This window comes from Macaca mulatta, chromosome 11 (assembly GCF_049350105.2).
Source record: "Macaca mulatta isolate MMU2019108-1 chromosome 11, T2T-MMU8v2.0, whole genome shotgun sequence".
Taxonomy (NCBI): domain Eukaryota; kingdom Metazoa; phylum Chordata; class Mammalia; order Primates; family Cercopithecidae; genus Macaca; species Macaca mulatta.
In genome coordinates this window covers 53,813,523-53,828,961 of record NC_133416.1, presented here as the reverse complement: position 1 = coordinate 53,828,961, position 15,439 = coordinate 53,813,523, and the positions used below count along the sequence as shown (strand labels likewise).

The following is a 15,439-nucleotide window of genomic DNA, read 5'->3' as shown; positions in this document are numbered from 1 at the left end:
CTCACGGATTCCCTTTATCCCTGTGAGGCTCTGGTGATTGAGCTGGTCACTTTCTCTTCCTCCTAAGTGACACTGGGAGCTACCTTATAGGTCATTTAGTCAAGCTGCTTTTTCTGACAGATGAGGAAACTGACCCTCATAGAAGTCAAGTCATATGCCTTGGTGTGGACCCAGGATTTGGACTTAGGTATTAGCTCTGTCATCAGGAAAAGAGGAAGATAGATTTTACCTACCAGAAGCTCTCTGATACTATGAGTATCAGCTGAACATTAAAAGGTATCTTCAGAGGAATAGGAGGTTGATTATGTAAAATGTATTATTAGTATTTCCCATAACTGCATGGTCCATTAATTTTCATTCTACTCATTGAGGGGTTACTTAAATTTTAAACACAATCTAAAACTTTAAAAGAACCATGTGTAGACAACTTGAAAAGTAAGAGGTGGATAGGTGTGTCATGAGTTCAGCCACCTTAGTATGTATTTATATTACTAATCCCCTGTAAATTTGTGTTAAATTCAGCCTCTTGTTGCTTATTATTTGTTGCATATACTTATGCAGCTTTGATGTTAGGTACATTTTAATTATCTCTATAAACATATCTTCTATGAATAAATAACCAAGATGAGCTTATGTGACTTGAATGTGTGTTTTTAGTGCTAAGTATAGGATAGCTTTATATTTGGTTTGTTTAAAGTGTGTGCTGGCATCTCCTTTACTAAGACCTGCTGGGTAAGACATTGACCTTGCCCTGTATTTGTCTTCTCAGGGGCTTCTTCTGCCACTATGCTGATTTTTATTCTTCCAGCAGTTTTTTATCTTAAACTTGTCAAGAAAGAACCTTTTAGGTCACCCCAAAAGGTCGGGGTAAGTAAACCTTGCAATTTCCCCCATTATTAGTTGTTCTTCCAAGTAATTAGAATAAACCGGAAAATAACATAGTTCAGAAAAATGAATCAATATACAAGAACCAAAAATCAAAAATGTGCTAGAACTCTCTGGTAGCAGAGAAAGGAGATATATTCTGAAACTCAAATGATTCTACTTCAAATTCAAATATCCTGTGTTGAGTCTGTCATACATGTCAAATAGTTGTAGCCTTTCCCACAGGCACATGAGCTTCAGGCACATAGCAGTGTCCAATACCAAGCTGCTGTTGCACTATCCACAGAAAATCATGCAAGAAGGAATTAGACTCTCTAGCGGTGTTATGGAATAATTTAAATATTTTGGTCATGGTTGTTAGTTTTGCAAAGCCAAAAGAAAGATGTTGCTTTTATTTTCCCCTCCGTAGTGCCTGTTGTCCCTGGTGTGGACTAAGATCCAGCACAGAACCATTCATCGTTCTGTTAACTTCTTTAGATACAAAATACGGTCTTGTTAAATCAGGGAGTATACATTTCTTTTCCATAAGACTACTATAGAAACAAATGCTAGAAATAATTGTTTTTCCAATAAGGAAACACTATCTTTCACTCCTTAATAAAGTCATGTTAAGACTTGAAAAGAATATTTCTTACTGAATCACTCTGAATTTTTCCCTTGAAGTCATTTACCTTTGGGATGTTTCAGGGACTTCAGGATAGTTTGGTATCAAAAGGTCCATCCAGCAGCTTGCCCCCAAATTTTAACTCTATGTAGCCCATCTTGCTTGGATTTTTACAGCAGTGTGAACTTGGCAAATTACTCGTCCTGTTTGTGACCTACTTTCAGTTTGGCCAGTTGTGAAATGAGTACAATTACCTCCTAGACCCTTTCTAGTGAAAAATTTTTAGTTGCTGCTTTCTTATATGTAGAATTAGGAGGTATGTGATAAAATGTAAGGCCTCTTCTAGTGTTAAAATGCTGAAGAATTTTATATGTAGGTATGTACATATGTCTTTATATATATGTGTGTATATTATATGTATGCACACACACACACACACACACATACACTTTTTGTTGCCACATCTTTTAAGCTTTTGGTTTTGTTTGCTTTATAAAATTAGAATCATATCATATAGGCTATTCTTTTATAACCTGCTCTTTTTCACCTAAAAGGTTGTAAGCATTCTCTAGATTGTTGAATTTTTTTTCTGTTCTTTGATTTTTAATAATCACAGGGTATTCCATCTTCTTGACGTACCAAATCAATTAACTGTTACTCCATTGTTGAACCTATAGGTTGTATCTCTCCACTGTATTCGTCTTCCTTCTCCAATTAGGATTCGAAATTGACTGATCAGTTAGGCCTGGGCATCTGAGCTATTAAGAATAATATGGCTCAATATATAGATCAGATTGCCATATTATGTAAATAACTAAAAAACAAATTGTACTAAGTATGGTTTCTGTGTTCCTAACAAAGTCTCTCTGAATTATAGGCTTTAATTTTCCTTGTGATTGGAATCATCTTCATGATTGGAAGCATGGCGCTCATTATAATGGACTGGATTTATGATCCTCCAAATTCCAAGCATCACTAACACAAGGAAAAATACTTTCTGTTTCTATTGGAAATGGTTGCAAGTTATACTCCAAAAGACATTTGAATTATCTTGATTGGAATGTTATTCATAGGAAATAACAGGAAGATTCCAAAGACGTTTACCAGTAATATCACTAGGCACCTGTAGAAGAGGAAAATCACTGTTTTTGTCAAGGAAGGTTGTGTGAGTGTTTAAAATAAAACCTGTGGTGCACATTTCTACCCAGGTCTTACTAGAACAGTGTGAGATGATGAAGGTGTATTTTTGCTGCTTTACGAGCAGAATAAGGGTAACTGCATGTAACAGTCATCAGATAGTACTCTTTCCCCTGCTGTCTCCTCACCCTGCACTCCCTAAAAAAGTACCAAACATTTGTATTCTCAGAACATCAAACAAAAATGTCCTGGTGGCAAAGCTATCACCATTTAACGCCTTCTCTCAGTCTTGCACCAAACTCTCTGGTCTGTTTACTAACAGAGGCAAAAGGCATGTCTTAGGAACTGTTTCTGTAAGGTACATGAATGGTCAGACACCAGTCTAGAGCATCTTACTGTCAACAGCAAAATGTTATTTTGCCCACCCTGTTTGTGACATTGAGTTAGTGACTTCTATATTCAATAGATTTTTTTTTGTAAACGTTAAAACATCTATATTTAAATGTTAAAACACTAAATATAGAGAGGGGTTTTATTTCAATCATAGAGCAACAACAAAAATAATGCTGATAGCTAAACTGCCTGTTCTAGAGAGCATCTGCTTTTTCATGTTATTCCTAAATCCTCTTGTCATACTTTTGTCATTGAACAATGCTCTCCCTCTCGTCTTCCATCCTCATTCAGAATTTTAAGAAGACCACAATCATGTGGAAATACACTACCCAGTATTGTTTGATACATTTTTATTTGATAAATATTCAGTGCAGGAAACTGTGATTTGCTATATGTTTATGTATATAATCTTATTCTGTAGTCATCAGAATGTTAATGTATGGTACATTTGATTTTTATTTTTTACATGTGTAGTTTTCTTTCTTCACAAAGCATTTATATTTTTGGGGGTGGGTGCAGGGAATTAAGTTGGTGGGCTCAAAAATCCATTCATATGTATCTGTCTACAAATGTCTGGGGATAATTTAAATTTGAAACCTAAGTTATATATAGTTCGGCAATGCTCTTCTTCAATATTTACAATAATAGGATGATCTACAAGAAAATAAGTTCCTTTTTGCAAATTATTATCAATACTAAAGTTGCTCTTTTAATTTAGCATGTCTAAAATAGGATTTAGTTCAGTTTAACTCACACAGGTGTTTGTTGACATTCATTGGCCATTTAATACAATGTTGAGTGGTTCTCCATTAAAGTGTAAGTGCTAACACTACAAAGAAATGCACACAATCATTCTCGCTCACTTCTATAACAAACTTACATAAAATGGATTTAAAAATTCCTACTCACAGCCTAAAATTTCTGGAGTTTACTACTTTTATTTTCAAATCATAGTAAGAACACTTGCGTATTTTATATTTTAGTAAAGCCAATTATGAAATACAAGTATCATACATGTATGATAATACTAAATCATATTTCAATAAACTTTCTGGACTGTGCCTAAGAAAATATATTGATTTTATGCATTATTTTCTAGAGGTATAATACCATAAAATGGTGCACTGTGCTATGGAAATTGAGCATTACTAGAAAGTATCATAACTTTTGAGCTACTATTATTTGAAAAAAATCTGCCAAATAGCATCATTAAGAAATATTTACATTTTCACTCATCTAAAGAGTATACAAAAATAGAAAATGGAAAAAGGTATCTTCTGAATGTTCAAGAGCATCCTATATTGCCAAATAATAAAGCACCATTTTTTCTTCATAACCAAGATTAAAATTAATATATACTGCAGGGCAGACATACATATTATAACTTGTGCTGATTAACCCCATTTGTAAACAGATGAAAATTTTATTTTCTTATTTCATTTATAAGATGGCTCAATGTATTGGGAGGCTTCTTTTTTTATTACAGAAAGTGTATATTGGTATATAATAAATTAACTTTTCAAATGACTATGATGTGATTTTTGATCTATTGTTAAAAGAATGCTGTGTTATTTGTACATGAAACAAAATTTAAAATCCAAATACTGTCTTTCTTATATTGGTGTATGTTCCATTTTCATTGTTACCTTTGACACAAAACTAACATTTATAGCCATCATCATGAAAATAATTGCCATCTTATTTTGGCAAAATAGATATTTAATCCTAAATTATTATGATTATAATTTTGGTATAACATGTATACCACTTAGAGTGAATTTGGAAGAAATGAGTCTTTTATGGTTAGTTCAAAAGAATCCATTGAAGATGGAAAATGAGAGAATAGAAGAAACATGTGAATAGTAAAATAAAGAGCAGAGAAAATATGGAGGCAGGGAAAACATGCGAGTCCTAAGGATTGATTATGAATGAAAAATTAGGGGGATTGATGAGTCATAGGGTAAGTATATGCTTAACTTTATAAGAAACTTCCACATAGTTTTCCACAGTGTTTCTACCATTTTCATTTCCACCCATACTACATACGACTTCCACTGACTCCACAGCCCTGACGACATTTGGTGGTGTCTTTTGTACTTTAGCCTTTCTAGTGGGTCTGAAATGGTGACTCATTGTGATTTTCATTTCTGCTTCTCTGACAACTAATGTTGAAAGCTTTTCATGTGTTTAATGGTCACTCATATATCTTCTTTTGTGAAGTGTGTATTCAAATCTTTTGCCCATTTTTAAAATTTAGGTTTTGTCTTTTTATTGTGTATTTGTAGAAGCTCTTTAAATATGGATCTATGTATGTCCTTTGTCAGATTGCTAATATATTTTCCCAGTCTATGGTATGGTTGCTTATTTTCCTAAAGGTGTCTTAATCACATCTTCCTGGGGACAGGTCAGTATAGCTCAAAGGTTTGCAATTTATGTCTTAATGAGATAAGATTAATCAGAGTGGTATAGTCATAATTAAATGTTTTGATGTCCTGGGCCTATATAGGTAGGAATGGATCATCTAACCAAGATGCAAAAAAAAAATAATAATAATAATAATACTTAGAAAAACTTATTTTAAATTAAACATCTTTATAAAAGCAAACTAGATCAGCATACGTTAAAGCTAGCCACAAGGCAAAAACTATACCAAGAAAAAAATAAAAGAAATTTTAAAAAGAAGCCTCAGAAGCCTCTTGATATGGTAGGGATCTGTGTCCCCACCAAATCTCATGTAGAATTGTAATCTCTAATGTTGGAGGTAGGGCCTGGTGGGAGGTGATTGGATAAGGGGGGTGGTTTTTCTTTAACACCATCCCTTTTGGTACTGTCATAGTGAAAGCGAGTGAGTGATCTCAAAATCTCATTGCTTAAAAGTGTGTGGCACTTCCCCCTTCTTTCTCTTCCTCCTGCTCTGGCCTTGTGAAGTGCCAGCTCCCTCTTCACCTTCCATCATGATTGTAAGTTTCCTGAGGCCTCCCCAGAAGCTAAGCAGATGCCAGCATCATAATTCCTGTACAGCCTGCAGAACCATGAACCAATTAAACCTCTTTTCTTTATAAATTATCCAGTCTCTGGTATTTCTTTATAGCAGTATGAGAATAAACTAATACACCTCCTATCCTCCAAACTTAAATCCTAAACTTTAATTTGTTGCACACCTACTCTTAAAGATTGACTAAAGGAAGTTCTTCAAACACAAAGTAAATGATAAAAGGACAAATGTTGGAGTATCAGGAAAGAAGAAGAAACGAAGGAAAGATAAGAAATATGGGCACATACATAAGACTATTCTGTTCTTAATGAGTTTTATAAATACATTTTTGATTGGAAAAAATTACTGATATTCAAGACAAAGTTTCTTTTAATGGGGAAGGTAAGGGACCTAAATAGAAGTAATGTGTCTACACTTCATTCAAGGTGGTTAAATGCTGATACCAATAGACTGCAATAAGTCACATATGTCTAATGTAATATACAAAACAACCACTATAAAAACTATACACAGACGTACATTCAACAACACTATAAATCAATTAAGATGAATTTATAAAAAATGTTAAATAACGCCCTGGAACCCAAGAAAAGCAAAGCAGGAACAAGAACCAAAGAAAACAAATAATAAAATGGTAGGCCTAAACACTAATATATCAATAATTACCTTATAAGCTAGTGGTATGAATATACCAATCAACAGAGATTGGAGAGTGAATAAAAACCATGACCCAACTATATGCCATTTATAAGAAATTTACTTCTAATTCAATGACATAGCTGGTTGAAAATAAAAGGATGGAAAAAATATACATTAAAAAATTAATAATAATATAAAGAAGGAGTATCTATACTAATATATGGTAAAATAGACTTTAGAGAAAATAAAATTACTACAGGCAAGAGGTGTCCCTCTTATCATGAACATAAGAATAAAGGATCAATTAATCAGGAAGAGATAAGCCTAAGTATGCACACACCAAGTGATAGGCTTCAAAACACACGAAGCAAAAACTGATAGAGCAGAAAGGAGAAGTAGATATATCTGCATTGTAGTTGAGGACTTCAACACCCACCTTTCAGAAACTAATAGAACTACTAGATCGAAAATTAGCAAAGATATAGAAGATATAAACAACACAATCAACCAACAGGTTCCAATTGATATATATAGAGAGAGAGAACATGGAACAGTCTACCAGCAACAGTGGAAAACACAGCTTTTTCATATTCCCATAATAGGCCATATTCTGGGACATAAAACAAACCTTACAAATTTTAAAAAATTGAAATAATATAGAGTTTTTTTCTGACCATAAGGGAATCAATTAAAAATCAGTAAGAGGCAATAGCAAAATGTCTAAATAAATGAAAATTAAACAACACACTTCTATATTACCCATGGGCCAAAAAAGAAGTATCAAATGACATTTAAAAATACCTCAAGCTGAATGAAAATTTTAAAGTCACATATTAAAATATGGAGGATGCATTCAATGCAGTGCTAGGAGGAAAACTGATAGCACTAAATGCTTGTATTAGAAATGAGGAAAAGTCAACCAGGCACAGTGGCTCACGCCTGTAACCCCAGCAGTTTGGGAGGCCAAGGCAGGCGGATCACAAGGTCAGGAGATCGAGACCATCTCGGCTAACACGGTGAAACTCCATCTCTACTAAAAATACAAAAAATTAGCTAAGTGTGGTGGTGGGTGCCTGTAGTCCCAGCTACTCAGGAGGCTGAGGCAGGAGAATGGCATGAACCCAGGAGGCAGAGCTTGCAGTGAGCCAAGATGGCACCACTGCACTCCAGCCTGGGCGACAGAGAGAGACTCTGTCTCAAAAAAATAAGTAAATAAAAATAAAAATAAAAATTAAAAAAAAAAAAAAAAGAAATGAGGAAAATTCTCAAGCCAGCAATCTAAGTTCCCATAGCAAGAAACTATGCTGATGGATTGATGAAAGGGTAAAGCTGCTGCTAAGATAATAGAATTCCCCATTTTGCTGTGCAGAAAATGGAAAAAATGAAATTGGATTATTTTACCAAATAATTACTTGCCTATGAAAAGTACTCATCACATGGACCATTTTCTATTTTAAAATGTGATAAAATGAAGTACTGTTTAGTCATGCTTTGTTAGTATTTTGGAAAGTTGTTTAGAATCAAGGGTTGACTCAACTATATTATTTTACTACTGACTCCAGCTCTTCTGATGGGAGAGTAGAAAAATCAGGGACTGGCCGGGTGCAGTGGTTCATGCCTGTAATCCCAGCACTTTGGGAGGCCAAGGTGCACAAATCATGAGGTCAGGAGAATGGCTAACACAGTGAAACTCCATCTCTACTAAAAATACAAAAAATTAGCGGGACCTGGTGGCATGCACATGTAGTTCCAGCTACTCGGGAGGCTGAGGCAAGAGAATCGCTTGAATTGGGAGGCAGAGGTTGCAGTGAGCCAAGATCGCACCATTGCACTCCAGCCTGGGTGACAGAGAGAGACTCTGTCTCAAAAAGAAAAAAAAAGAAAAAAGAAAGAGAAGAAGAAAAGAAAAAGAAAAAAAAAAAAAAACCAAGGATTGAGGCTCTGGAAGTCTGAATGCTAGTCAGCACCTCCTGCCAGGTGATCCTGGGAAAGCCCTTCCCTCCATCCAATCTCTACCATCAGAAAACACCAAGGAACTGAACTGGATCATCCCGAGAGACTCTCTGGGTCAAAAAAGGAGGCTGCAGCTAGTGGGAAATTTATCAAGTGAGAGTTGTGAAACAGCTGGGTTCCTATGATATCTTAAAATATCACCTAGGCCAGGTGCAGTGGCTCTAGCCTGTAATCCCAGCACTTTGGGAGGCCAAGGTGGGCAGATCATCTGAGGTCCGGAGTTTGGGACCAGCCTGGACAACATGGCGAAACCCCGTCTCTACTAAAAATACAAAAATTAGCCAGGGGTGGTGGTGCACCTTTAATTCCAGCTACTCAGGAGGCTGAGGCATGAGAATCGCTTGAACCCAGGAGGCAAAGTTGCAGTGAGCCAAGATTGCGCCACTGTACTCCACCCTGGGCGATAGAGCAAGACTCTGTCTCAAGAAAACAACAACAACAACAGCAACAGCAACAATAACTCCCTGAAAGACAGATTGCCCCACAGATTGGGCAGAATCTTGTGTTAAAGCAGAGGGTCCAGATATGACCTACTGGTTTATACAACTCTTCAAATCCCAGCCCTGTGTTTTTCTTACCAGTGACACATACACTGCTATGGACTGAATGTTTGTGTTTCCCCCAAATTCATATGTGGAAGCACGACCCGCCAATGTGATTGTATTAGTCTTTTTTCACACTACTAATAAAGACATACCAGAGACTGGGCAATTTACAAAAGGAAGAGGTTTAGTGGACTCACAGTTTCACTTGGCCAGGGGGGTATCACAATCATGGCAGAAGGTGAAAGTCACCTCTCACATGGTGGCAGACAAAAGAAGAATGAAAACCAAATGAAATTGGTTTCCCCTTATAAAACCATCAGATGTCATGAGACTTATTCACTATCATGAGAACAGTATGGAAGAAACCACCCCCATGATTCAATTATCTCCACTGGGTCCCTTCCACAACATGAGGGAATTATGGGAGCTAAAATTTAAAATGAAATTTGGGTAGGGACACAGCCAACCATACCATTCTGCCCCAATCCCTCCCAAATCTCATATCCTCACATTTAAAAACCAATCATGCCTTTCCCAGCAGTCCCACAAAGTCCTAACTAATTTCAACATTAACTCAAAAGTGTGCAGTCCCAAGACAGCACAGGTCTCTTCCACCTATGAGCCTGTAAAATCAAAAGCGAGTTAGTTATTTCCTAGATACAATGGGGGTACAGGTATTGGGTAAACACAGCCATTCCAAATGGGAGAAATTGGCCAAAACAAAGGGGCTACACCCATGCAAGTCCAAAATCCAGGGAGGCAGTCAAATCTTAAGGTTCCATAATGATCTCCTTTGACTCCATGTCTCATAGCTGGGTCATGCTGATGCAAGATGTGGGTGCCCATGGTCTTGGACAGCTACACCCCTGTGGCTTTGTAGGGTACAGGCTCCCTCCCAGCTGCTTTCATGGGCTGGTGTTAAGTGTCCGTGACTTTTCCAGGTGAGCAGTGCAAGCTGTTGGTGCATTTATCATTCTGGGTTCTGGAGGATGGTGGCCTTCTACTCACAGCTCCACTAGGCAGTGCCCCAGTGGGGACTCTGTGTTGGGGCACCCACCCCACATTCCCCTTCTGGACTGCCCTAGCAGAGGTTCCCCATGAGTGCCCTGCCCCTGCAGCAAACTTCTATCTGGACATCCAGGCATTTCCATACATCCTCTGAAATCTAGGCAGAGCTTCCCAAACCTCAGTTCTTGACTTCTGTACACCTGCAGACTCAACACCAGTGGAAGCTGCCAAAGCTTGGAGCTTGTACCCTCTGAAACCACGGCCTGAGCTGTACCTTGGCCTTTTTTAGTCCTGCCTGGAGCAGCTGGGACACAGGGCACCAAGACCCTAGACTGCACACAGCAGAGGGACACTGGACTTGGCCCACAAAACCATTTTTACCTCCTAGGCCTCTGGGCCTGTGATGGGAGGGGCTGCTGCAAAGGTCTCTGACATGCCCTGGAGACATTTTCCCCATTGTCTTGGGGATTAACTTTTGGTTCCTTATTACTTATGCAAATTTCTGCAGCTGGCTTGAATTTCTCCTCTGAAAATGGGATTTTCTTTTCGACTACATTGCCATGCTGCAAATTTCCCAAATTTTTATGCTTTGTTTCCCTTTTAAAACTGCATGCCTTTAACAGCACCGAAGTCACCTCTTTAATGCTTTGCTGCTTAGAAACTGTTTCTGCCAGAAATCCTAAATCATCTCTCTCAAGTTCAAAGTTCCACAAATCTCTAGGGCAGGAGCAAAATGCTGCCACTCTCTTTGCTAAAATGTAACAAGAGTCACCTTTGCTCCAGTTCCCAAGTTCCTTACCCCAATCTGAGACTACATCAGCCTGGATTTCACTGTTCATATTGTTATCAGTATTTTGGTCAAAGCCATTCAACAAATCTCTAGGAAATTTCAAACTTTCCCACATTTTCTTGTCTTCTTCTGAGCCCTCCCAACAGTTTCAACCTCTGTTACCCAGTTCCAAAGTTGCTTCCAAATTTTTGGGTATCTTTTCAGCAGTGCTCCACTCTACTGGTACCAATTTATTGTATTAATTTATTTTCACACTGCTGATAAAGACATACCCAAGATTGAGCAATTTATAAAAGAAAGAGGTTTAATCGATTCACAGTTCCACATGGCTGGGGAGGTCTCACAATCATGGCAGAAGGTGAAAGACATGTCTCACATGGTGGCCCACAAAAGAAGAATGAAAACCAAATGAAAAGGGTTTTTCCTCATAAAACCATAAGATCTCATGAAACTTATTCACTACCATGAGAAAAGTATGGAGGAAACCACACCCCCATGATTCAATTATCTCCCAGTGGGTCCCTCCTGCAACATGAGTGAATTATGGAAGCTACAGTTCATGATGAGATTTGGGTGGGGACACAGCCAAACCATAACAGTGATGGTATTTGGAAGCAGGGCTTTTGGGAGATAATCAGGTTTAGAGGAGGTCATGAGAGTAGGGCTCCTGTAATGAGAATAGTGTACTTATAAGAAGAGAAAGAGACCACAGCTCGCTCTCTGCCATGTGAAGATGGTGAGAAGGTAGTCAATTGCACACCAGGAAGAGGCTCTCACCAAGCACCAAATCCACACCCCCCTTGATTTCAGACTTCCCACCCTCTAGAACTGTGAGAAATAAATATCTGCTGTTCAATCACCCAGTGTATGGTATTTTGTTTTGGCAGCTGGAGTTAAAAAAGACACCAGCATGCATGCACACACATACACTCTCATTGTACTACATGCACATGTGCATAAGCACACGTACAATACACACATAACATACTATACACACATATGTGCAATTTCATTCATATATACACACCACACTACATACAAAGCTCATGTACACACGCCTCTCACCATCTACCTTCACACACACATATCACTCAGCACCATGCCCTTGATCCACATTGATTGGTCATTCTCCAGGTTTACAAGGTCCTTTCTCACCTTTCTGGCCTTGACACATGGAATATTTCTCTGTGACCATCTTCATCTGACTCATTCTTCCTCATCCTTCAGTTCTCATCTTAGATGGTGCTTCCTCCAGAAAGCCTTCCTGACATCCCCATTCTTCTACCCTAACTGGCTTAGATCCGATAGGGCCCTGTTGTTGGGTCATACAATAGCTCCTGCTGATCTATGGTTCAACTTTCCATAGTTTCAGTTACTGACAGTCAACCACAGTCTGAAAATATTATATCCAATAATATATTTTGAGAGAGAGAAAGTCCATATTTATATAACTTTATTACAGTATAATGTTATAATTGTTCTATTTCATTATAAGATGTTAACCACTTACTATGCCTAATTTATAAATTAAACTTTACCATAGGCATGTATGTAGAGAAAAAAACATAGTATTCATGGGGTTTAGTACTAGCCATGGTTTCAGGCATCCATTGGAGGTCTTGGAATATAGCCCCTGTGGATAGAAAAAAGCACTGTTCATTTTTTTTGTAACTCCTTTCAGTGATGTCATGTTGCTGCTTGAAATTGGTGGGAATCTTTACACCATGGAAATGGACAAGCACTATAAATCAGGAACTTTTTTCTTTTTTTTCCTTTTTGAATTTTTTTTGGTAGAGCCAGTAATTAGACTAAGCATACCACTAATTAGACTCCACATGGTCTTCCCATAACACCTCATAATTTCTTTTTATTTATTCCTAACATGTATTACCCATATTTTCTCCTTGTCTATATAGCCCACCAGACCATAAGCTCTGTGAGGGCAGATGCTGCCTATCTTGTTTTTTACCGGTACACCCAGTACCTTGCATAGCTCTCAGCTACATTGATCTCAATGAATATATTTAGTTAGATTACTAAATGAATTCTTATTATCTCTCTCCTTCTATTTGGTATCTGACATAGTCAATCTCCTAATTGTGGATCATAAAGCCATGGGATTGTGGTTACAGGACAGTTCTGCTCCAGATAACAATGAACAACTCATCAGAAGCTGGGACTCAAGCTCTGGAGCAACATCTGTGAATTAAGAGCTCAGTCCTTCCAGGGTGACATTACCCTTTTATCTCCAGCCAACTTTTAAGAAGGTGGAGGAGGCGAAGCACTTAGAAAACGATGAGATGAGACTTCACAGCAAGACTCCAAGAAGCTCTACTTGCTGATGCCTGAACTTGCCTTAAAGAGAGATAGATCATTTCTTTCCATGATCAGAGAGAGATATCAAATGTAAATGTCCTGTTAGGAGTGACATGTCTTGTTTCAAATCCACAATTCAAGTAAAACATTCCTACAAGATCTTTCTTTAAAGCAAACTTTGATGGGAGATACAGAGGGAAGCAATGGAGCCAAGAGCTGGAGAATGCCAATTGCCTAAAATGGGGGAAGGAAAATAGAGTAGACAATTTACAAAAATAGTTGCCATCAACTCCACCACCCCACAGCAGGCGCATGTCCCTCCTTCTGCTCCTCCCATGAAGAGGGGGAAGCCACCTTGGAGCTGGACTGACCTTAACTTGCTTTGACCAATAGAATGTATTCAAAGTGACCATGTGTCACTTCTGGGCATTTAAGTGGATGCTTCCCTTTCACACTTTCTGGGGAAGCCACTAGTAAGAATTTGCTGTGCACCCTTCCAGACCTCTTTTTATATGTTCATATCATAGATTAAAAATACAATCATTTTATGTCATTTTTACTTTAAAATTTTTCCTGTGTATATATTTAGGAGGTCCAAGTGCAGATTTCTGACATGCATATATTGCATCATGATGAACTCTGGACTTTTAGTGTACCCATCATCTGAAGAGGGAACATTGTACACAACAGGTAATTTGTTCAGTCCTCATCTCCTCTTACGTTTGTAGTCTTCTGTCATCCCACTCTGTATGTCCATGTTTACCTATTGTTTATCTCCCACTTATAAGTGATAATACATGGTATTTGAATTTGTTTCTGGGTTATTTCACTGAGGATAATGACCTCCAGTTCCAGCTATATTGCTGCCAAAGACTGGTTTCTGTTTTATGACATTTTATAACATAAATTTATACACTGTATCTATTTTATAACTTCCTTTTTTTATTTGGTAATAATTTTTGGAGATTTAATTCTGTTGATAGTATACAGGTGTAATTGATTGCTTTAACTACTGTAATTCTAGAGTATAAATATATCACATTTTATTTAACTATTCCTCAAGTAATGATCATTCATTATTCATAACTTTTTCATTATTACAAAAATACTACATGGAATTATGCAGATCATGACACATCTCCACATATACATATGCAAGTGTTTCTCCAGCTGGATCATATAGCATGCACATCTTTAACTTAATAGAAGCCGCCAAATTATTCTAAAAAAAAAAGCATCAATTTTTTCTTTTACCAGCAGTATATAACAGTTGTTTTTTCACACAATTTTTTAACTCCCCAATATTATTATTTAATATTTGCCTTTATGATGGCTAGATAGAGTATCTCATTGTTTTAATTTGCATAAAGCTAATTACATATTTAGCAATATATTTACAGTCATTGTTTAATCATTGAAAGTGCTTGTTTATATTCTTTGACCATTTTTTCTGTTAGAATGCTTCTTTTCCTCTTTTTTTTTTACATAAATCTGCATTACCAATTTGTTACAGACATGGTGTTAATATAAACTTTAAATTACCTAAAATAAGTCTTCCGATTTCAAGTAGAGAGAGCAGTTTAGTCACAGGGAGTAACTGAGATATGTATATCAATAAAGCAAATATTCATAATAATGAGAAGACAGGTGAATAGACAACTACTGAAGCAAGACTATGCTGACATAAAATGTTATTTGAAAAAATAGTTTGTCCTGAGGTGTTTTAAAATGATAGCTTTATTTAAGGAAAATTATCTTGCCCAAATAAAGTTATAGTTTAAGAAAAATTGATTTGAGTGTCCTGTTTTCGTTTTCATGTTCTTCCATCAAAAGATGAGTGAGTATTCCATAATTTTCATACTTTCTTAGTTCATTTGAAGTTTTGATATTTTATAACCTCCTTAATACTAAGTATGATGATACTGCTTTGCGATGGGAAACATACACTTAGCACAGCATTAAGTATTATCCTGTGACGCGGAGGGTTTTTAAATTTAGCTTTCAGCAAATTAGGTGACTAGGGATATTGAAAAAATAAACAAAGCAGGTCAAGGCCAGGCATGGTGGCTTACACCTGTAATCCCAGCACTTTGGAAGGCCTAGGTGGGCAGATC

At 37.1% G+C, this 15,439-nt stretch overlaps 1 protein-coding gene across 4 annotated transcripts in view; it reads left to right on the top strand.

Annotated features, from left to right (window-relative positions):
* The window catches only part of SLC38A4 (solute carrier family 38 member 4), a 69,108-nt gene extending 64,561 nt beyond the window's left edge, over positions 1-4,547 (top strand). For 3 of the 4 annotated variants that reach the window (XM_015151528.3, XM_015151527.3, XM_077953189.1), the window contains 2 exons: positions 770-867; positions 2,367-4,547. In XM_015151528.3, the coding sequence (XP_015007014.1) occupies positions 770-867; positions 2,367-2,468 (200 nt within the window). In that variant the 3' untranslated portion in view covers positions 2,469-4,547. The remainder of the gene's footprint in view (positions 1-769; positions 868-2,366) is intronic. The other variant, XR_013400669.1, reaches the window with a different exon arrangement.
* Positions 4,548-15,439: the final 10,892 nt, after the last annotated feature.